The sequence below is a fragment of the Daucus carota genome, chromosome 8 (assembly GCF_001625215.2).
Source record: "Daucus carota subsp. sativus chromosome 8, DH1 v3.0, whole genome shotgun sequence".
Taxonomy (NCBI): Eukaryota; Viridiplantae; Streptophyta; class Magnoliopsida; order Apiales; family Apiaceae; genus Daucus; species Daucus carota.
The window spans coordinates 30,440,784-30,465,636 of NC_030388.2; the positions used below are offsets into that span (position 1 = coordinate 30,440,784).

At 30.9% G+C, this 24,853-nt stretch overlaps 2 protein-coding genes and 1 pseudogene across 2 annotated transcripts; 1 reads left to right on the forward strand and 2 right to left on the reverse strand.

The window, feature by feature from the left end:
- The first annotated feature begins 3,222 nt into the window (after positions 1 to 3,222).
- Positions 3,223 to 4,745, forward strand: LOC135148537 (uncharacterized). The gene is made up of 3 exons (XM_064083832.1): positions 3,223 to 3,391; positions 3,472 to 3,849; positions 4,237 to 4,745. Exons 1-3 carry the CDS (start codon positions 3,223 to 3,225, stop codon positions 4,743 to 4,745), a joined length of 1,056 nt encoding a protein of 351 aa, XP_063939902.1.
- Positions 4,746 to 5,955: 1,210 nt separating this feature from the next.
- LOC135148538 (putative lipid phosphate phosphatase 3, chloroplastic) lies at positions 5,956 to 15,976 on the reverse strand. Its single transcript, XM_064083833.1, has 7 exons — positions 15,770 to 15,976; positions 15,216 to 15,303; positions 7,118 to 7,215; positions 6,955 to 7,045; positions 6,664 to 6,855; positions 6,526 to 6,584; positions 5,956 to 6,147 (listed from the first exon to the last, which is right to left on the reverse strand). Exons 1-7 carry the CDS (start codon positions 15,962 to 15,964, stop codon positions 5,956 to 5,958), a joined length of 915 nt encoding a protein of 304 aa, XP_063939903.1. The 5' UTR covers positions 15,965 to 15,976.
- A 6,689-nt stretch (positions 15,977 to 22,665) lies between these two features.
- LOC108198535 (putative lipid phosphate phosphatase 3, chloroplastic) lies at positions 22,666 to 23,697 on the reverse strand (annotated as a pseudogene).
- Positions 23,698 to 24,853: the final 1,156 nt, after the last annotated feature.

The window sequence follows — 24,853 nt, forward strand, 5'->3', positions numbered from 1 at the left end:
ATATTTTCTTAAATAATACATTAAAAATATATCTTTTAACTTATAATATAATTAAATTTTGTTATTACATTTATATTAAAGATGCACAAAAAGTTTAAAACAATTATGTATTTGAGATTAAATACACTAAGTGTAAACGCGGGTACCGACTTTACCATCAAATATACAAACACGAAAATATACCATATGAAAATATATGGCACATACACGATAGACACCTCTCGTCCACCCTAAAGACAACATGTACGTACAAACCAAGATTAATGACCAATTAAGCAAGATTAATGAAATTTATACAAAATCATGTTATATTCTTTGGGTATGACAAAAACACTAACAACATCTCCAACCATTGAAAACCCTAACTAAAATGTGAGTTGACATCCTAAAAGTAAAATTTTTTAGCCAAACATCTCGAAAAACCTCATACTCCGACTATACTTATCTGGTTATAATTTTAGCCAACCTCTCCTATGGATGACTGAATTTCTGCAGGTCTGTAGGAAATCTGCAGAAAGATTGCACATCATTTATTAACTGATATATTCTATTTTAACAATATAAAATATTAATAACATACTATTTTTAAATTATAGGCAACCAATATAGCCAACACTATTGAAGCAAAATGTCTTACAGTTTCAGCAAATTTTACATAATGTCTTAAAGATCTCATTTAGCCAACGATTATAGCCAACGCCATGCTCTAATAACCAGAATACTATTCATTTTATATTAAGTGATGTGCGATCAATTTTTCAGCAATTATTTTAATTTATAATTTGATATGACAACCAGGGGAAAAAGCTAATATTAAGCCTTTTTATTATTTTAATTCATAAATATGTAAATACATAATATATTTAATTATATTGCTCGAAATAACTTCTTAAATATTAAGAGGATGTCTCAAACATCTAATGCATAACCGTTTTAAAAGAATATCAATATATATGAAATGATGAACCAAAATGAAAATCATTCATATGCTTACACATATACTCTTCCCACCTCAGCAAAGAAAATTTTAAGATTTTTTGGACGAAACTCTAGCCATCCGATTTATGTTTGGTGATTATTCTAAAATATAAATCAAATAGCATGAGCTGGTAAGTAACAATTTTAGAAATCAGTTCTCCAAGTAAAAATGATCATAATATGCCATAAATATCATTAATAATTTTGAGAGGAAGTTGAGATTGCCTAAATTTTTTGAGGGGGAAGGTGGCTGATCTACATTGGGCCTAGCACATATCTCGGCTCATATTGAGATTTTTGCTTAATTATATGTTGAACCAAGTTAAAGCATAATGTGATAGATGGCCCAATTATGTGGTATTAATATTTTGAGTCATTTTCATCTTGGGCCACCTAGAAGGGTTCTTCCCGCCTCGTAAACGCACACTCGATTGGTCGGAGAGATACTTCATTTGAAAAATGATGTTTAACTTTTTAACATGTATATTAAGTAGTAAAAAAATAATATCTACACCAAATAAAAAAAATTCAATTTTTATATTAAATAAAAATTTAGATTATCTACACCAAATAAAAAAAAATCATTTCTTATATCAAATAAAAATTTAGATTCTAAAGTTTTAATTGATACAAATTTAATATAAAATAATTATGCTTAGACGTGTAAAAAGGTCGAAAACAGTTAAAATGGAACGGAGAGAGTAGAAGATGCGTATTAAGTTATCAATGCACAACAAAATAGTACTAGAATATAAACACAGACTCTCTTAAAATATTTGTGTCTAAAATTGGCATGATGCTTTAATATCACAACCAATTAAAATTATTAATGCATGACAAAGGAGTGGTAGAACATATCACGACTTTCCTAAAATGCCCTTTATCTAAAATTGCGAAGATGCTTTAATATCACCACCAAAAACTAAGAAGGGTGTATTGGATTAAGATTTTATAATATTTTTTTTATTCATGAAATCCGAGAGTATTCAATTATAGTATTTAAAATCCATTAAAATCTTGAGTATTCAATTGAGATTTTAAATTATGTTACAAAATCTGGTGGTATTCAATTGAGATTTTAAATTATACTTTAAAATCCAATGATATTTAATTGGGATTGTTTAAAATCCATTAGAATCTGGTGGTATTCAAATGCTGATGGATTTGTTTGGATTTTATAAAATGATGGATTTTGTGATATTTTTCAGTATATTTTAAGTTTTTTGAAATCCCACCAAAATCCATGAGATTTTGAAGCATTGTACTTGAATCCTATCAAATCTATGATATTTTATCAAGAATTTACACAAAATCAAAATCATGTACGATCCATTAAAATTTATAGAGTAAAAATAATTCATTAAAATCCTAATAGAATACACGCCCCATAAATTTGTGCCATATCAAATATGTTTTAGATATTCCTAAAATTATAACATATCGTATCTCTAATATTATCTTTAGATCTTCCTCAAACTTAAATTATGATATCTTTACACATAGATCTCCTCTTATTTACAATACATATTAATTACAACCAATTGTTTTGAACATTAAACGTGGATTTGAAAGAAATTATAAGATGGCCTATGAAGGACCCACAAGCTAATAATGATGTGTCAAAGAATTGTGTTGTATATATTTAAAAGTTAGAGAAAAGTTATATGGTGTTAACATTTGTGTTGGAATTTCGGAGTTTTTTTTAATTATATAAATTATGGATTTCCCACTTTTTTAAAATTGCATAAATTATAATCAAATTATTTTAATTCAATTTTCTGATTTTATAATATTTTTAAATATCCGATAACCTAAATATTATGTTCTACATGCTGATCAATAAATAAAACAAATATTTTTGTAAATTGCAGGACAAAATATAATTAACAAGTTGAACAATAACCTTAAAAATGGTGGATGTTTCATCAATTGATAACAATGTTTATAATTACTTATAAATGATAAATTATATGTAAATTTTATAATAAAAATATTAATTACTATTAAATTTCAATAAATATGAACGATATTACAAGGCTCCAATTTAATGCGAACTTTATAGACCGCATCTCTTCCAAAATCGAATAAAAATCTTCAAATTTGGACCCACTAAAAAAATAATGTGTGCATTATATACTATAAGACACTCTCCTCCGTGCCTTTCATAATCATAATCTTCCATTCTTTCCCGACTTATAGATTTAAAAGCCTTTTTTGTGAAATCCTTTCCTGATCTCGGTAAGAATGGACCACAGTAATGTAATTAGTGGTGCAACAAAAGGATCATCTAGTGTAGCTCATGAAAACGCCAGTCTTTTTTTCGCCAGAAAAAACGTCCGTCTTTTGTTGGTTGGTCACGAAAGAACTTCACTCATGTCCCTTAAACAAGAATTCGAACAACAATTTCATAAAGGTAATTGTTTGAATATTTATATATTTGTCAACACATTTTTATAGATATATTTTGTTTATTGTTTTTTGTTATTGTGATAGATGAAAACCTTACAGTGGATTCAGCGAGAGAGGCTATTGCCAATGGGGTGTGCTACAACTTCCGGAAACCTCTTACCCATTGTGATATTGCAAGTCTATGCCTGCACATTCACAGGGCGACTAGTGAATTTCCCCAACCTTTTAATAGCAGTACGGAGGGGGAAGAAAGAAATGAGAATCAAAGTAATTTAAAGAGGAAAGCAAGCGATACTGATCCGGAAAATATTAAAAAAGGAAAGAATAAGGTGGCAGAAGATTCAGGTTCTTCAGTTGCCACCAATAAAGATGATGGCTGCAACTCTAAGAAGTCACGCATGACTTGGACTCCCCGTCTTCAGCAGAAGTTCTTGGAAGCAATTGAAAAAGCTGGAAAAGAGGGTAACGATACCACCAGTATCTTGTATTTTTCTATAGTTATAACACAAATCTTGTTTAAAATTTATAATTTGGCGACCTATTTTTCTGGTAAGCTGCAGCTAATCTGAAGGAGCTTTTAAGCATTATGAATGAGCCTCGCTTGACATATCACAATGTTGCTAGCCATTTGCAGGTAGTACTTTTTTTTTAAAACTAATTAATTACATGATCTATTTAAGTTAACTCATTCGAACTTGTTACTCTTTCTGCAGTTGTTTATATATATGATTAAGAAATCATAACAGAAAAATTAGTACAAGATTGCATACAATTTAGTTCCACATCACTAACCTAATTACTTATTATGAAAAGACTTATGAAATATTGCAAATTTCAACTCTGTGGCAGCGCGTTTTGCTCCAAACATCCCAAGGTCTCCAAGTTTGCCAAATCCTCCCAACTTTGTGGCAGCGTGTTTTGCTCCAAACATCCCAAGATCTCCAAGTTTGCCAAATCCTCCCAACTCTGTGGCAGTGCGTTTTGCTCCAAACATCCCATGGTCTCCAAGTTTGCCAAATCCTCCCAACTCTGTGGCAGCGCGTTTTGCTCCAAACATCCCAAGGTCTCCAAGTTTGCCAAATCCTCCCAACTCTGTGGCAACGCGTTTTGCTCCAAACATCCCAAGGTCTCCAAGTTTGCCAAATCCTCCCAACTCTGTGGCGCGTTTTGCTCCAAACATCCCAAGGTCTCCAAGTTTGCCAAATCCTCCCAACTCTGTTAGTAACTTCGCGGGCTATACTCTTGCTTATGTAAAGGAAAGGCTGGATGCCTGGAACAATGAAAGAGCACGTGCTAACAACGGATTCAAGGCTCCTAGTGAAGAACCAAAAGGTGCAGCCAGAGGGCCAAAGGAGTGATACCGTCAAGTGGTCACCCAAGCAATGGTTTGCAGGCATTTGAAGCAGAAATTAGCTGCTAATTCTGGGACGGTTATGTTTGGTTGAACTTTTTTTGTTTTTTTAATAAATGTTTGGTTAAACTTTGAATGAGCAAATGCCTGATGCATGCTCTTCTTGAACTTATTTCTTGATGACTTATTTTAAAGTTCGTTTTCTTCCTCTATATTCTTATATTTGGGATTTTTTTGGTATTTTGCTTGATCTTTTATTTCATATAGATCATTATTTTAATTAAGTAATTGTGACCGGCCAACAATTTTTATCTATACAATTTGTTCTTCTCCTACATATGTGTAGAGTTATAGAAGTGAAATTTTATGCATGTCATGTGTCGATCATAGAGTTTTCTTTTCTCTTATTAATTTTTCTGAAAATCTATGTAAATTTCTAGGTAGAACAAATTCGAGCTTTGATCATGTTGAAGGGATAGGCTACATATATATCACATGACCATAAAACAACATACATGTTTTTTATTTACATCCAACCTGTTTTTGACAAATATTTTAGACAAAATTTTATTAATAGGAACCAGGTAGCAAAGAACATGCAGTACCATGAAAAGTACAAGTTAGGGGGTGAATAATTATTTGAGTCTTGTGGATACTGTAACTCTGTGTTGTAAAGTATGTAATAAAAGAAAGTAAATAATTATTTGAGTCATGTGGGTAGTGTAGCTCTATGTTGTAAGGTATGTATAAGGTATTATTATATGGGATGGGTATCATTCTTGAATAATGTTTGTGTAACATAAGATCAAACCTTACGGTAAATATACTAAGATTTTAAGTGAACTGACTGATCACTTAACATGATATCAAAATTCTATACTTGACTTTGCTCATTTAACTCTATACGGATAATCAGGTACTCACATATAATGAGCCGTCTTTGCTATTCGATCAACTAAATCCAATTATTAATAATAAAAATATTATTGCTCTTTGCTTTCAAATTTTGTCACTCTCTATACTTAACATACATCTATTTTGAAAACTAATATTTATGGATTTAGCATTGTATTCCAAGTTCTATCCTTGAACTCACTAATGTATAATAATGTAGTATAAATGATTTCAGTTATTAACAGATAATTCACAAACATGTCTTTATGAACAAAGCTATATACCATCAGGTTACGACAAATACAAACTATAGAGTAAAAATGTCACATTTTTTTAGCTTGAAGTTCATTTAGCATTGAACTTGAATTATGTCCCAAAGGTATTGTCACAAATTCTGAAGTCCTTGCAGCTTGTGACTGCGTCACATGCATCTCTATATCATTGACAGGAGTTATCGGAAATTGAGTTGAACGCGCCTCGCCTACAACATCAAAATGTGCATAAGGACCCCAGCCTGCAAAAAAAAATTATCCAAAAGTATATTATATAGCGCCTGTTTGGTTATCGGAAACAGAAGTTGTTTTTTCCTTCTGCTTTTCTTAACTCGTTTGTGTAAATAAGTAGAAACACTTTTAAGAAGTTGAAAATGCTAATTTCTCTCTCAGATATTTTTTTTTCTAAACACTTTATTAACCTATTTATACTCCTAATCCACTTTTTTATTTTAAGCAGTAAGTCAATTTTTATTTAGTTTGCTCAAATGGCCCCATAAATATAGTATGTGATCACCTTCTTAGTATCCTTAGTATAGTGGAACAAAGCAATCTACATAAATTTTTAATCGTACTAAAATGTAGATTCAAGTTTAGTGAAATGATTTTTCACTATATCACCATAGTGTGATATGGTGGTGGGAAGAATTGAAGATAACATATGGTAGCCATCACAAGCCCTGGATATGGATAAAAAGTTTTAATTAACAGCCACTCTCGAGCAAGACAATAGTTATATAAAAAATATATGAATAGAACTAACCCAAGAGTCCCCAGCAAACACATCCTGCCAATGATGCCAATAGTCATCTACCCGAGATACACAAACAAGAGCTGCAACAAGAAGAGGAAGCAACACAGTACAAATTTTTGCCACATTTCCCTTCTCATCGAATGCTTTAAGTTTTCCAGCTAAGTACAAAGAAAGAAATCCCAATCCTGCAAAGGACCCTGCATAGCATCACACTAATTTGTCATTGTATTCATAACACTATCATATTCTTAGCATCACGATAAACAAATATATTATGAAGTAAGAAGTGCTCTTACATGAAGCATGACCACTTGGGAAACTTTTACGTCCTTCCCGTATCTCATTTGTTATACCATGACATGCGACATTGCCGAATTGGTCGTACAACTGAAAATGGGAGTATTAATAAAGATCTGATAATAGTATCAAAAATGTAATACTATAATAATTTAGGCTGGCATACTTCTTTGCCAGCAGTAAATCAGGTCGAGGCCGGCCAACTGCATTCTTTATTGAATCCGTGAGGACTCCGGTTATAAGTACAGCAGACAGTAGGCCTGCAAAATAGTATATATGTTTAACTCATCATCGGAGTATATATACGTTTTTCAATAGGAAGTTATGAAAAAGATCATTGAAAAGAACCTCCAGCCTCAGACTATAATTGTTGAGAGAAAGAAGATATATTCACCTAAAATACTGTGGTGCAGATCATATATTTTCATCTTGGGCCACCTAGAAGGGTTCTTCCCGCCTCGGTTTCGTCTGTCTCATTTTAATGACTTTTTAACACGTATATTGAGGTGTAAAAAAATAATATCTACATCAAATAAAAAAATTTAATTCTTATATCATATAAAAATTTAGATTTTAAATTTTTAATTGATACAAATTTTTTATAAAATAATTCTTTTTAGACGTGTAAAAAGGTAAAAACAGTTAAAATGGGATGGAGGAAGTAGGGGATACGTATTAATCAATGCACAACAAAATAGTACTAGAATATAAACACGGACTCTCTTAAAATATTTGTGTCTAAAATTGGCATGATGCTTTAATATCACAACTAATTAAAATTATTAATGCATGACAAAGGAGTAGTAGAACATATCACTGACTTTCCTAAAATGCCCTTTATCTAAAATTGCGAAGACGCTTTAATATCACAACCAAAAACTAAAAAGGGTGTATTAAATTGGGATTTTAAAGCATTTTTTTATTTATTAAATCCGAGAGTATTCGATTAGGAGTATTTGAAAACCATTAAAATCTTGAGTATTCAATTGAGATTTTAAACTATGCTACAAAATCTGGTGGTATTCAATTAGGATTTTGAATTATGCTTTAAAATCCGATAGTATTCAATTGGAATTGTTTAAAATCCATTAAAATTTTGGTGGTATTCAAATGCTGATGGATTTGTTTGGATTTTATAAAATGATGGATTTTGTGACATTTTTCGGTATATTCTAAGTTTTTTGAAATCCCACCATGGATTTGTTTGGATTTTATAAAATGATGGATTTTGTGACATTTTTCAGTATATTCTAAGTTTTTTGAAATCCCACCAAAATCCATGAGATTTTGAAGCATTACGCTTAAATCCTATACATTTTATCAAAAATCCACACAAAATCAAAATCAGATACGATCCATTAAAATCTATAGACTAAAAATAATACATTAAAATTCCAATATAATACACGCCGGTAACTTTGTGCTATATCAAATATGTTTTAGATATTCCTAAAATTATAAACATATCATATCTCTAATATTATCTTTAGATCTTCCTCAAACTTAAATTATGATATCTTTACACTCAGATCTCCTCTTACAGTACATATTAATTACAACCAATTATTTTGAAGATTAAACGTGGATTTGAAAGAAATTATAAGATGACCTATGAAGGACCCACAAGCTAATAAAATGTGCCCGTGATTCGAGTGAGAACAGTTTGCTTGCGAGAACAATGTGTACAGTTGTTCTACACTTTTCAAAAAGTGCACAACAATTGTTTTGAGGGTGAGACTTTATATAACATACACATCCTGGGTGCGGATCTATATTTCAAGGGTCCAGATTCAAGCAATTTTTTTTTTTTTGCTATTCAGATCTAACGAGTCTGAAGCTGTGTGTTGGTTAAGACTTACATGCATACGGGGCTATGGAACAAAACCCTTGTTTTGAAGTTCTTTTATTTTTTTGATGTTTTATTTTTGTTGTGACTTGGTCTGCTCTTCAGTGGCAGCGACTGAAATTTGGTACTGGTGTGATAAGCAGTTAACAAGTAAGAGCTTTTTCTTCTTCTTAAGTAAGTTTGAAGAATATTTACACACACTTATCCAAATTTGTATTTAGATTTTTAACTCCAAGTGGTTCATAGCTTAAGAACAAAATTATGAAGAAGTATTACGAAGAGATGTACAAAAATATGATGTTTGATTGCAACGATCAGCCAGTAATTCAATCAAAGGATCATCGCGGACCTTATGCAGCCCTACCACCATTGTTCCGGTATTGTTTAGATGTAGGGAGCGTGGATATTGTGTTCCAAAATTGGTCATTTTGGGTTGGTGAGTTGCTGCGTACATATTTCTGTCAGATTGGTAGTTTTGGGGTATGTTAGTTCTTCTTACATATACACCAAACACAAACACATTGGGTTTTTCAATTAAATCATTTTGATAGGCTATGTATCCTGAAATTTATTTCCTGAAGATCAGTACACTTACAGGTCACATTATTTTCTTTTCTTGTACATTCAACATTTAGTCCTGAGAATTATAATCAGACATGTTATGCGTTTGGTTTAAAATCACATTGTCAAGCATTCTTCTCATACCATCATTTCATATACATAGATGTAAGATAAAAATAGAAAGATGGGCTTGGTCAGTAAGCGAAAAATACATACTGGCATGCGACTCTCTAACCTTATTCGTTACACCGCGCTTCTTTGATTTCTGCACAAGAGGCTGGTATCATTGCAACACTATTGGTCTATCAGACACAGAGGTAAATGCAGATCTCTCAAATTTGCTGTTGAATGGGGATACAATAACACTGAAAAGGTAGTCTTGTTCATAAATTCTACTATCTTCTAAAAAAATAGTTGTCAAGGTCGGAAAACAGTATTCCTGCAACAAAAAGAGGATAACAACTTTTTAAACTCACGATTGAGCTTATAAGCTCAGGGGAGCGAACTTGTTTTTATACTGTCAGAAGCTTTGAATGACACCATTTTTTTTATGATTATGAATCATTTACAGGCACAAGCCATTAGCTAGGCATCGAGTCACTTCATTCAAGACGAACTGAAACAGGAATTTTCTGTTGGATTTAGTTTGTTGTCAAATTGGCTCCATTAATCCTAAAAACCTTTATATATAGATATTGAATTTATGGCAAATAACTAGACAAGTTCCTTTGATATAGTAGTTTGGCCTTTGCTTAGCCAGTCAGATTGTATTGTTTCATACACTTATGTGAGATGATTTCATACATTTTTACAATCCTACAGATTTATTTGAGATATGGCCCAACTAAATTTCGACTCGGTTATTCATTTAAAATATTGTTGATTTGCAGATCACAACACCAACTTCATGCCAGGGAAAGTGATTGGGGTTTCACATCATTCAGAGTTTGTTTTATAAGCTTTAATTTAGCGAGACCAGTGTTCTGCAGAAGAATTAACAAAGTCTTTTGGTTGGGATACATATGATTCTTTCTTGCAACATATGATGTTCAAGAACTTAATAGAGTCTTGAGTGAAAAGCTTGAAGACAAAATGAAGGTATTTCTCGTTATACTTCAAACACTAATTATCATATGTTGTTCTCAAACTCTGATAACAAGTATCATGCTGAAGAATATGATTTACAGGTTAGCGATTTGATGCAAGAACCTGACTTCTTGCACTGTATTTCTGCATAAACTTTGCACTTGACTTGGGCTGATTTTCGAAAAACTTGGAAAAGTTGATCATAATCTCTGTAAAGAATTCAGTAATCCATATTGATATATCATATAGTATTGTGCGCTTAAATGTTACAATTTTGTTTTGGTTAAGATGTTACATTATCTGTTCTCCGACTGTTGAGGTCCTCTAAAGTAATTTATGCACTTGTAACGATAAAACTTCTCAAAGATTTTTATTTCTTTTACCTTGCTGCTTCAGTTAATCTCACGTAACAGGTAAGATTATCAAATGATACTTTTTAATGGTAATATTTGAGAAATAAATGTAAAAGATCTTTCATTATCTATCATGTGATAGCATCTGTTTGGTGGGGCAGGAGGTTATGCTAGTTGCAGGATTTTATATTTTATTTGAATATTGTTCTTTAATTTATGATTAATCGGTCTCTTATCTTCTTTATTTGGGCTCTGCAGGCTTCACTTTATCAACAAATTTCTTCTCTCGAAGGAAATTCATACAATACACGGAGTTGGTGTGTTGTGTTCTAGCCTAAACTCCTGTCCTCAAGTTTATCTAGTAATATTATTCCTTGGAGAAAATAAGTTAACTGTTGAGATATCATATGAGAGAAGTCATTAAGTTTTGACTGGCTTTTGACGATGTATATTTATTTAATGTAATAAATAACTCTATAATATTTTTTTTATTGATAAGATTGAATTGATGGCTTACTTTTCTTAAGTAATTTCAACATATTTTATTAACATGGTGAAATGATAGATGCTTACAAGAAAATAAAAAAAATATTTTAGACGTCGATTATCCAAACAACTGACGCAATTGGGTAGGAATATAGCGTCGGTATTTTAGATAACCGACTGTACTAAGCTGGACTATAGTGTCAGCATTTTAGATACTCGACGTTATTGGGCAGGACTTAGCGTCGATATTTTAGCTAACCGACACTAATTATAGCACTATAGCGTCGGCATTTCAGATAAATGACACTATTGTTAAGACAATAACGTCGCCTACTTAATTGACGCTAAAGGTCTATCTTTCTTATTCAAGCTCTTTAATGTTTCCTATATTTACTACGCCACTTAACCGATACTTTTAGTGTTATCTACCTGATATTGTGTATGTTTACATCAACTATATAGTAAATGTATCATAATCTCTGAATTAATGTTAAAGAGAGCAAATTATCATCCTTTTTTTTTTTTGACGTGAATGGAAAATTACATTAAAATACTGAAATCCAGCCCGGACAAGACACCGAACTGTCAACTACAACCTGAATGTGAAAAAAAAACGAGCTAAACAAATAGTCATTTTGTTTTCAGATTGTTTTACACCTAGAATATCCAAATTCTTTGATCTAGGAAGTCTTGTAACGAAATCTCGAACAATCCAATCAACATCAATCATAAAACTAGCAGCATCACAATTGACCTTCACATAAGTACCATCTGTAGCCCAGTGTTCAGATTCATCAGTTACATCAACTGATACTGGAGTAACAAATACTCCCAAAACAAGATCAAATTTTTGTTGTGAAAGGTGAGCTTTTGTGATATTCACCACCGTCTCAGATTTGGTGTGAGCCTTGTAGATCGTCCAAAATACCATACAAATCCGTCTCAGGAAAATTATTGAACCCCACAATAAACCACACGAAAACATCAAAATATAAAACATTGACATCCCAAAAAAATGGACACGAAAAACAACCTTGATAACAAGGTACTGAATGTGGGTGATTTATTTGGTGGAGATTGTTAGATAATTGAGTACCATTTCTTGGCGGTGAAGCCTTTGTTTAGTGGCTTTTAATAGCCTGAGTACCATTTTCTAGGGGCCATAATTGATGGCATAATTGTGCCTTTAAAAGGTAATTTGGTGTCATTTTTGATGACTAATAAATATTAGTATATTTTATTACTAATTATTTAGATTATTATGCATTGTATTATATTGCACTTACCGCTTTTTGGCTCTAATTTAAATTATTTATACATTTATATAAATATATATATGTATAAATATTTTTCATTAATATAACTAGCGAGCTTATAGTTATTATTTATAGAATATATATTTTAATATATTTATTTTTAATGCCAAGTTTTTGCAATTTAAAGGTTAAATATTATTAATATATTTTCATTTAATATTTTTTTTTATTAATTATCAAATTCGTCGTCCGTATCTAACCAAAGGGAATTTTTTAAATATAATTATTTATTTTACTTTCTAAGAGATTTTAATAGTAGTAGCTTTTTAATTATTTTTAGTTTAATTAGTTTTGTTTCTATTGGTTCTACTTTCATACTTGAATGTTTTATTATCTAAATGTCCGGAGATATCTTTGCATGTCTTTCGGTTTGATGATAAACTTTCTTGAATGAAAGAACTCTGATTTTACAGGTATTGTATTTCGGTACAATTCATCCACGTGAAAGTGATTATGACAAAAAAAACAATACCCATAAGAAAATTTTTAATGATCTTAAAAGATTAACAAAATTCATCGATTAATCACATGGGATGTATTTATTTGAGTTTTTAAAGATTTTTTTTTAATTTATGAAATTCGGGGTATTCAACTTGAATTTTAATAAATACTTGTGAATCTTAAGGTATTCAATTAGAAATTTAAATGATACTATAAAATATGGTGACATTCAATCAAGATTTAAATCAATATCAATATATATACTTATATAAAGGAGAAGTGAGGGGCGTGTAGGTGGCGCCTCTCACATCGCTCCGTTCTATTTTTCTAATTTTCTGGAATTTTTGGATGAAAAATATCAAAATTAGAAGTTCGGATATATCAGAAGCAAGTTTCAGAATTTGATTTTGTTTCAGATTATTTATGAAATATAGTAGCTTGAAAGTTTAATCTGATTTTGTTTCTATATAAAGGAGAAGTGAGGGGCGTATAGGTGGCGCCTCTTACATCGTTCCGTTCTATTTTTCTAATTTTCTGGATTTTTCGGATGAATAATATCAAAAATTAGAACTACCTTTTTTAGTTTTAGAGGCGTATAGGTGGCGCCTCTTACATCGTTCCGTTCTATTTTTCTAATTTTCTGGATTTTTCGGATGAATAATATCAAAAATTAGAACTACCTTTTTTAGTTTTAGATATATTAGAAGCAAGTTTCAGAATTTGATTTTGTTTTAGATTATTTATGGAATATAGCAGTTTGAAAGTTTTTTTTTTTTTTGAAACGCAGAACTGCATTAGATCATCAAAGCATCATACATAGTATTCTCCAACACCAATTGTGGAGGAGACATAAAATCAACAAAGCTATTAACCTCACAAGCAACCCTAGCTAAAAAGTGGGCTACTTTGTTGGCTTGCATTCTAACAAATGAAACAAGAATATCAGGCTGCTCCCTCATCAATGAACGACTCTCCTGGAGCAAATTGCCTACCTCAAGAAGGTTCTCCGTGGCCCTGCAGATTGCTTGAATAGTGAGCATGGGATCACACTCAATCACTACATTCTCTTTGCCCATCTCTATCACCCACTTTATAGCGTCTAGCACTCCAAGAGCCTATGTTTCGAAAACTGAGACCTCACCTTCTTGACACATACTACGGGCTCTGCAGAATCCTCCCTCATGGTCTCGTAAAATCATACCGATGGAATAGTTGGCTCTCTCTGAGAATACAGATGCGTCTACATTAACCTTGAATCGATTGACCTCTGGAGCTTGCCAATTCCTTACTTCACTGATCACTCTCTGAGCTACTCTGTTTGCATTTCTAGTGCTCATGTTGTGTGCTTTGTTCTCCCATACTTTTAAATTTATAGCACTCCATATTCCCCATAAATTTGTTGCCAATTGAACCATTGTCTCCAGATCTCAGAGAGTGACAGTCATCTACCCGAGATACACAAACAAGAGCTGCATATGGATATGGATAATAGTTATATAAACAGTCACTCTCGAGCCATCACAAGCCCTGGATATGGATAAAAAAAATTAATTAACAGTCACTCTCGAGCAAGACAATAGTTATATAAAAAATATATGAATAGAACTAACCCAAGAGTCCCCCAGCAAACACATCCTGCCAATGATGCCAATAGTCATCTACCCGAGATACACAAACAAGAGCTGCAACAAGAAGAGGAAGCAACACAGTACAAATTTTTGCCACATTTACCTTCTGATCGAATGCTTTAAGTTTTCCAGCTAAGTAAAAAGAGAGAAATCCCAATCCTGCAAAGGACCCTGCATAGCATCACACTGATTTTCAGTGTCAACAAATATATTATTAAAATTATTGTACAATTAATGTATTTATAAAGTAAGAAGTGTTCTTACATGAAGCATGACCACTTGGAAAACTCTTACGTCCTTCTCGTATCTCATTTGTTATACCATGGCATACGACATTGCCGAATTGGCCGGCCGACTGCATTCTTTATTGAATCCGTGAGAACTCCAGTTATAAGTACAGCGGACAGTAGGCCTGCAAAATGAGTATATATGTTTAACTCATCATCGGAGTATACGTTTTTCAATAGGAAGTTATGAAAAAGATCATTGAAAAGAACCTCGAGCCTCAGACTATAATTGTTGAGAGAAAGAGGATATATTCACCTAAAATGCTGTGGTGCAGATCATAGACGCTTCTTCTCGGGATATAGAAGAGGCTAAAAACAATTATAGGCAACAAAACTGCATAAATCTGTATAATACCAGAACAGATGATCAGTAAAATCTCCAGAGTCTGAATAAATTATTAGGACTATACACGGTGAAAGGCTAGATAAACTTGGATGGAATGGAATGCAGGGGAATGAAATGAAATTTATATTTTAAATTAGAGGTGATTAGTGAAAATATTTGTAATTTTCATTTTTTCAATCATTCTGTTTCAACTATTTGAACTAGAAATCTAATTTGCATGTTTTGGAGAGAAACTCATTTCACTCCTTTATCATGTTTTCCTACAATCTTCATCATAAAAAATTTAGACTCACTCATATTTAGTCATTATTTTTTCATACTTTCTTCTTTCATCATCAAATTTCTCCGTAATTTTTAATTTCACTCCATTCTCTCCTCATTCCATCCAAGTGAACCTTTATATTTTAGTACTAGTTCAAAAAATCAATATGAAATAGTGTCCTTTCTCAGTACAAGAAACTCACCGGAACAGTCCATAATGACACTGTGTTGTCTTTCAATGGATACTTAAGATCCGACATCATATCCTTCCCAACAAAGCGATTGAATGGGTGTATGATATTTAAAATGATCTCGACGCACATAAGGAAAAGCAAGATAAACCAATCATGCATGTGAGTCCTAGCAACTGTGGTTCCATGAGACCTGATAGTATGCATACCATGCTCAAACTCTCTTGCATGCCCTACCCTGTTGGAGAAAAAAAGTGAGAAAAAAGACACTAATTAAGATCAATGAAATTAGGTAACTTAATTGATGTGTGAATTCCTCACAGCCAAGTACTACAAAAGAACATATACAGCCTTCATATAATATTGGTAAGATTACTCGCAGACAAAGGAGAACAATTCTCTGAACTATTTACACTAATTATGTAAACTATATACATGTTCTCCCATACTTTCGTTCTATGGTACATTGTGAACAATGCACAAGCACCATTTCCAGTCATAACAGTTTAGAATGTTCACAAAGATGCACTTCTTGTCATAAGGTTTCTTCCCAACTTTAAGGACTAAGATTAACAAGTATGGGTGACGTACACTTGAAAAGTTGTGTTAGTCAAATATCGCTTATAACTTGTTCATCGGAATCTAGACTTTGACAATTTAATACACGACACAAAAAATTAGCATGAACTTAAATTTTGATACATGAATACGAGAGTGCACCATAAATTTAGTGTTTGGGTTTTCATTTGCAATATAAATATATTTTTATATAAAAGTTACATATATATATATATATATAATATACATGTATAGATTGTATACAACTGTATGCAAATATTAAGATTTAATATATTTTATTAAATAATACATTAAAAATATATCTTTTAACTTATACTCCTTCCGTTTTTGAATGTCTACCTTTTGACTTTTCGGCACACATTTTAAGTTGCTTTGACTATATAGCTAGAAATGTTATTTTCAAGTATTTCTTTTTGTGAATAAAAGTGTTGATATAATATTTTTATTCAGAAAAAAAAATTCGAAAATAATATTTTTAACTATATAGTCAAAACACTTTAAGATGCATGCCAAAAAGTCAAAAGGCAGATATTTAACAACGGAGGAAGTAATATAATTAAATTTTGTTATTACATTTATATTAAAGATGCACAAAAAGTTTAAAACAGTTATGTATTTGAGATTAAATACACTAACTGTAAACGCGGGTACCGACTTTACCATCAAATATACAAACACGAAAATATACCATATGAAAATATATGGCACAGACACGATAGACACCTCTCGTCCACGCTAAAGACATATGAAAATATATGGCACAGACACGATAGACACCTCTCGTCCACGCTAAAGACATGTACGTACGAACCAAGATTAATGACCAATTAAGCAAGATTAATGAAATTTATACAAAATCATGTTATATTCTTTGGGTATGACAAAAACACTAACACCATCTCCAACCATTGAAAACCCTAACTAAAATGTGAGTTGACATCCTAAAAGTAAATTTTTTTAGCCAAACATCTCGAAAAACCTCATACTCCGACTATACTTAGCTGGTTATAATTTTAGCCAAACTCTCCTATGGATGACTAAATTTGTTGAACTTCTGCACGTCTGTAGCACATCATTTATTACCATATTGAACTGATATATTCTATTTTAACAATATAAAATATTAATAACATACTATTTTTAAATTATAGGCAACCAATATAGCCAACACTATTGAAGCAAAATGTCTTACAGTTTCGTCAAATTTCACATAATGTCTTAAAGGTCTCATTTAGCCAACGATTATAGCCAACGCCATGCTCTAATAACCAGAATACTATTCATTTTATATTAAGTGATGTGCGATCAATTTTTCAGCAATTATTTTAATTTATAATTTGATATGACAACCAGGGGAAAAAGCTAATGATTAAGCCTTTTTATTATTTTAATTCATAAATATGTAAATACATAATATATTTAATTATATTGCTCGAAATAACTTCTTAAATATTAAGAGGATGTCTCAAACATCTAATGCATAACCGTTTTAAAAGAATATCAATATATATGAAATGATGAACCAAAATGAAAATCATTCATATGCTTACACATATACTCTTCCCACCTCAGCAAAGAAGATTTTAAGATTTTTTGGATGAAACTCTAGGCATCCGATTTATGTTTGGTGATTATTCTAAAATATAAATCAAATAGCATGAGCTGGTAAGTAACAATTTTAGAAATCAGTTCTCCAAGTAAAACATGATCTTAGTATGCCATAAATATCATTAATAATTTTGAGAGGAAGTTGAGATTGCCTAAATTTTTTGAGGGGGAAGGTGGCTGATCTACATTGGGGCCTGGTACATATCTCGGATCATACTGAGATTTTTGCTTAATTATATATTGAACCAAGTTAAAGCATTATGTGGTAGATGGCCCAATTATGTGGTATTAATATTTTGAGTCATTTTCATCTTGGGCCACCTAGAAGGGTTCTTCCCGCCTCGGTAAAGGCACAGTCGATTGGTCGGAGAGATACTTCATTTGAAAAATGATGTTTAACTTTTTAACATGTATATTAAGTGGTAAAAAAATATTATCTACATCAAATAAAAAAAATTCAATTTTTATATTAAATAAAAATTTAGATTATCTACACCAAATAAAAAAAAATCATTTCTTATATCAAATAAAAATTTAGATTCAAAATTTTTAATTGATACAAATTTTATATAAAATAATTATGTTTAGATGTGTAAAAAGGTCGAAAATAGTTAAAATGGAACAGAGAGAGTAGGAGATGCGTATTAAGTTATCAATGCACAACAAAATAGTACTAGAATATAAACACAGACTCTCTTAAAATATTTGTGTCTAAAATTGGCGTGATGCTTTAATATCACAACCAATTAAAATTATTAATGCATGACAAAGGAGTGGTAGAACATATCACGACTTTCCTAAAATGCCCTTTATCTAAAATTGCGAAGATGCTTTAATATCACCACCAAAAATTAAGAAGGGTGTATTGGATTGAGATTTTATAATATTTTTTTATTCATGAAATCCGAGAGTATTCAATTGTGAGTATTTAAAATCCATTAAAATCTTGAGTATTCAATTGAGATTTTAAATTATGTTACAAAATCTGGTGGTATTCAATTGGGAATTTAAATTATACTTTAAAATCCAATGATATTTAATTAGGATTGTTTAATATCCATTAAAATCTGGGGGTATTCAAATGCTGATGGATTTGTTTGGATTTTATAAAATGATGGATTTTGTGACATTTTTCAGTATATTCTAAGTTTATTGAAATCCCACCAAACTCCATGAGATTTTGAAGCATTGTGCTTGAATCCTATCAAATCTATGACATTTTATCAAGAATTTACACAAAATCAAAATCATATACGATCCATTAAAATTTATATAGTAAAAATAATTCATTAAAATCCTAATAGAATACACGCCCCATAAATTTGTGCCATATCAAATATGTTTTAGATATTCCTAAAATTATAACATATCGTATCTCTAATATTATCTTTAGATCTTCCTCAAACTTAAATTATGATATCTTTACACATAGATCTCCTCTTATTTACAATACATATTAATTATAACCAATTGTTTTGAAGATTAAACGTGGATCTGAAAGAAATTATAAGATGGCCTATGAAGGACCCACAAGCTAATAATGATGTGTCAAAGAATTGTGTTGTATATATTTAAAAGTTAGAGAAAAGTTATATGGTGTTAACATTTGTGTTGGAATTTCGGAGTTTTTTTAAATTGTATAAATTATGGATTTCCCACTTTTTTAAAATTGCATAAATTATAATCAAATTATTTTAATTCAATTTTCTGATTTTATAATATTTTTAAATATCCGATAACCTAAATATTATGTTCTACATGCTGATCAATAAATAAAACAAATATTTTTGTAAATTGCAGGACAAAATATAATTAACATGTACAACAATAACCTTAAAAATGGCGGATGTTTCATCAATTGATAACAATGTTTATAATTACTTATAAATGATAAATTATATGTAAATTTATAATAAAAATATTAATTACTATTAGATTTCAATAAATATGAACGATATTACAAGGCTCCAATTTAATGCCAACTTTATAGATCGTATCTCTTCCAAAATCGAATAAAAATCTTCAAATTTGGACCCACTAAAAAAATAATGTGTGCATTATATACTATAAGACACTCTCCTCTGTGCCTTTCATAATCATAATCTTTCTTTCCTTCCCGACTTATAGATTTAAAAGTCTTTTTTGTGAAATTCTTTCCTGATCTCGGTAAGAATGGACCACAGTAATGTAATTAGTGGTGCAACAAAAGGATCATCTAGTGTAGCTCATGTAAACGCTAGTCTTTTTTTCGCCAGAAAAAATGTCCGTCTTTTGTTGGTTGGTCCTGACAGAATTTCACTCAGGTCCCTTAAACAAGAATTCGAACAACAATTTTATAAAGGTAATTGTTTGAATATTTATATATTTGTCAACACATTTTTATAAATATATTTTGTTTATTGTTTTTTTGTTATTGTGAAGACATTGATTTTATCCCATTCTTCTATCCAAAAGTGCTTTTTAAAAATTTGAGTTTGATTAATATTTCTAATGTGAAATTTTTGATATTCTTAAAATTTCGTATTAATTCATATCACTATGCCTCTTAATTCAAAATAAATTTATATTTTTATTGATATATAATGTGATGTGTTGTGGTGTATTTATGAATCCGGATGTATTTATGAATTCTTGAATTATCTTAAATTTTAAAATATTTTAAAAAATTTCTTCATTTATCTTATAATTAAAAAGATAGATTATTTAGAAAGAAAATTATTTTGATGAGATTAGATGGAGTGCTCAATTGATCTCGTCATCTAGTAATATCATTTATGTGGTACATGTGGTGAAATGAACCATGTAATTTAGAATATAGTAGCTTATAAAACGGGTAATTTTGAATATGTATTTTTTAAAATTTAAAATCATTGTTTTGATTTTTTAAATATATGTTATATCATTTTTAATAATAACAATGAGTAACTTTTACGGTTCTATACTAATTTTGTACTCATATAAATTAAAAAATTGGAGATTTTTTCTAACAAAAATGATCAGTTTATTTGATCAAATTGTCATATCAAATAATAAACAGAATTGGAGATGCTCAGATGTGTTGTGGAATATTTTTTTGGCTAAATTTAGGGTTATAATTAGGATTGATCTCACTTATTTACCACTAACTTTTGATAATGTGTTTTAATGATTTGGTTTCAGGGACGAACAACTTTGAGTATGTACATCAAATTCACAGTCTACGCAAAGACATTCCTATTTTGTGTAAGCTCAAAAATTTACTGTTTAAAATTTGCTTATTACATTTAGAGCCGGTTTGTCTCGGGCTTAAATCAGATGCGGATCTTGATAGGGGCAAGAGGGGTCAGTCGACCCCCCTTAAATTTATGTCCTTAATTTTACATAATTACATAATGTCGTGCAACAGTAAAAAATTACATAATCTGAATATTAATTTTTATTTTTTTTATAATAATTTTTTTTGTTTTCTGTATTATCATTTTGGTATCCAACATTCTAATCAAAGTGGAAATGATTTATTTATGTTGTGAAACGGTAAAGAATTATATAATATGAATATTATTTTTTCCTGTGTTTATTCCGATTAATCATCATTACAAAATATTATATACGACCCCCTTATTTTCGGAGCTGAATCCGCCACTGCTCTAAATCATATGCAGTCATAGATGAAAACCTTACCGTGGATTCAGCGAGAGAGGCTATCGCCAATGGGGTGTGCTACAACTTCCGGAAACCTCTTACCCATTATGATATTGCAAGTCTATGCCTGCACATTCACAGGGTGACTGGTGAATTTAGCAGTGCGGAGGGGGAAGAAAGAAATGAGAATCAAAGTAATTTAAAGAGGAAAGCAAGCGATACTGATCCGGAAAATATTAAAAAAGGAAAGAATAAGGTGGCAGAAGATCCAGGTTCTTCACTTGCCACCAATAAAGATGATGGCTGCAACTCTAAGAAGTCACGCATGACTTGGACTCCCCGTCTTCAGCAGAAGTTCTTGGAAGCAATTGAAAAAGCTGGAAAAGACGGTAACGATACCACCAGTATCTTGTATTTTTCTATAGTTATAACACAAATCTTGTTTAACATTTATAATTTGGCGACCTATTTTTCTGGTAAGCTGCAGCTAATCCGAAGGAGCTTCTAACTCGTTTGTGTAAATAAGTAGAAACACTTTTAAGAAGTTGAAAATGCTAGTTTCTCTCAGATACTTTTTTTCTAAACACTTTATTAACCTATTTATACTCCTAATCCAATTTTTTACTTCTCTTAACTCGTTTGTGTAAATAAATAGAAACACTTTTAAGAAGTTGAAAATGCTAGTTTCTCTCAGATACTTTTTTTCTAAACACTTTATTAACCTATTTATACTCCTAATCTTTCTAAACACTTTATTAACCTATTTATACTCCTAATCCATTTTTTTACTTTAAGCAGTAAGTCAATTTTTATTAAGTTTGCTCAAATGACCCCATAAATATAGTATGTGATCACCTTCTTAGTATCCTTAGTATAGTGGAACAAAGCAATCTAAATAAATTTTTAATCGTACTAAAATGTAGATTTAAGTTTAGCTAGTGAAATGATTTTTCAGAGCCTACCATTAGTGTGATATGGTGGTGGGAAGAATTGAAGATAACATATGGTAGCCATCACAAGCCCTGGATATGGATAAAACGTTTTAATTAACAGCCACTCTCGAGCAAGACAATAGTTATATAAAAATTATATGAATAGAACTAACCCAAGAGTCCCCCAGCAAACACATCCTGCCAATGATGCCAATAGTCATCTACCCGAGATACACAAACAATAGCTGCAACAAGAAGAGGAAGCAACACAGTACAAATTTTTGCCACATTTCCCTTCTCATCGAATGCTTTAAGTTTTCCAGCTAAGTACAAGAAAGAAATCCTAATCCTGCAAAGGACCCTGCATAGCATCACACTAATTTGTCATTCTATTCATAACACTATCATATTCTTAGCATCACGATACGACAAATATATTATGAAAACTATTATACAATAAATGTGTTATAAAGTAAGAAGTGTTCTTACATGAAGCATGTCCACTTGGGAAACTCTTACGTCCTTCCCGGATCTCATTTGTTATACTATGACATACTCCCTCCATCCCAAATTAGATGACCCCGTTGACTTTGGGCACACAGTTTAAGGTTCATTGACCGCATAGCTACATGATTTATTTTTAAAATTTTATTTTTGCAAATAAATATTTAAATATCAAAATTTTTATTTACAAAAGAAAAAATAAAAAAATAAATTTCGGAAGTAGACGGTCAATGCACCTAAAGTTACGTGCTCAAAGTCAACGGGGTCATCTAATTTGGGATGGAGGTAGTATAACATTGCCGAATTGGTCATACAACTGAAAAGGGGAGTATTAAAGATCTGATAATAACTAATCGAAAATGTAAAACCATAATGGTTAATTAACTAAAATAAATATCAATAATTTAGGCTGGCATACTTCTTTGCCATCAGGAAAGCAGCGTCAGAAGAAATCAGGTCGAGGCCGGCCAACTGCATTCTTTATTGAATCCGCGAGGACTCCGGTTATAAGTACAGCAGACAGTAGGCCTGCAAAATAGTATATATGTTTAACTCATCATCTGAGTATATATACGTTTTTCAATAGGAAGTTATGAAAAAGATCATTGAAAAGAACCTCGAGCCTCAGACTATAATTGTTGGGAGAAAGATGATATATTCACCTAAAATACTGTGGTGCAGATCATATATTTTCATCTTGGGCCACCTAGAAGGTCGGAGAGGTACTTCGTCTGTCTCATTTTAATTGACTTTTAAAAAAATAATATCTACATCAAATAAAAAAAATCCAATTTAGTCAAAAACAGTTAAAATGAGATGGAGGAAATAGGGGATACGTATTAAGTTATCAATGCACAACAAAATAGTACTAGAATATAAACACAGACTCTCTTAAAATATTTGTGTCTAAAATTGGCATGATGCTTTAATATCACAACTAATTAAAATTATTAATGCATGACAAAGGAGTAGTAGAACGTATCACTGATTTTCCTAAAATGCCCTTTATCTAAAATTGCGAAGACGCTTTAATATCACAACCAAAAACTAAGAAGGGTGTATTAAATTGGGATTTTATAGCATTTTTTTTATTTATGAAATCCGAGAGTATTCGATTAGGAGTATTTGAAAACCATTAAAATCTTGAGTATTCAATTGGGATTTTAAACTATGCTACAAAATCTGGTGGTATTCAATTAGGATTTTGAATTATGTTTTAAAATCCGATAGTATTTAATTGGGATTTTTTAAAATCCATTAAAATTTTGGTAGTATTCAAATGCTGATGGATTTGTTTGGATTTTATAAAATAATGGATTTTGTGACATTTTTCAGTATATTCTAAGGGGCTGGTATTGTATCATGATTTTCAATGACTTTTATTGACTTTTAAAATCTAGGTGTATTCAATCAAGATTTTTAAATACTCTTTAAAAGTAAAGAGGTATTGTATCAGGATTTCTAAAAAGTCTTTCAAAGTTTGAGGTATTGAATTACAACTTTTAAAGAGTTATTAAAAGTCAGTTGTTATTCAATATATCAATGACTTTGGTGGAAATATATAATTGATAGACTTTTAATGATTTTCTATAGAAAATTGCATGTATTTTTTCAGAAAATTGTCAGGCCATTCTTGAAAAGATTTGACATGACTTTTATCTTCCCTCAATTAACCGGTCGCTCCAACCCAGGGTTCATCCTCTGCGAAAAGTCTCTTCAATTCATACTCTGTGAAAAAAGTTCATTTTCTTCTCTATTATGATTTTCTATTATCATTCTGTGTTTTTACATACATATAGATCTACTTGCTTCTACTCATGATTTTTAATTTATACAGATTGTCGAAGATCTC

Coding starts and splice junctions, on each gene's coding strand:
- LOC135148537 (XM_064083832.1), top strand. CDS start 3,223: ATGGACCACAGTAATGTAATTAGTGGTGCAACAAAAGGATCATCTAGT. Junction 3,392..3,471: donor CGAACAACAATTTCATAAAG/GTAATTGTTTGA, acceptor TTATTGTGATAG/ATGAAAACCTTACAGTGGAT. Junction 3,850..4,236: donor TGAAAAAGCTGGAAAAGAGG/GTAACGATACCA, acceptor ACTCTGTGGCAG/CGCGTTTTGCTCCAAACATC.
- LOC135148538 (XM_064083833.1), bottom strand. CDS start 15,964: ATGCATACTATCAGGTCTCATGGAACCACAGTTGCTAGGACTCACATG. Junction 15,304..15,769: donor TGTCATTATGGACTGTTCCG/GTGAGTTTCTTG, acceptor GGTATTATACAG/ATTTATGCAGTTTTGTTGCC. Junction 6,856..6,954: donor CCCAAGTGGTCATGCTTCAT/GTAAGAGCACTT, acceptor GATGCTATGCAG/GGTCCTTTGCAGGATTGGGA.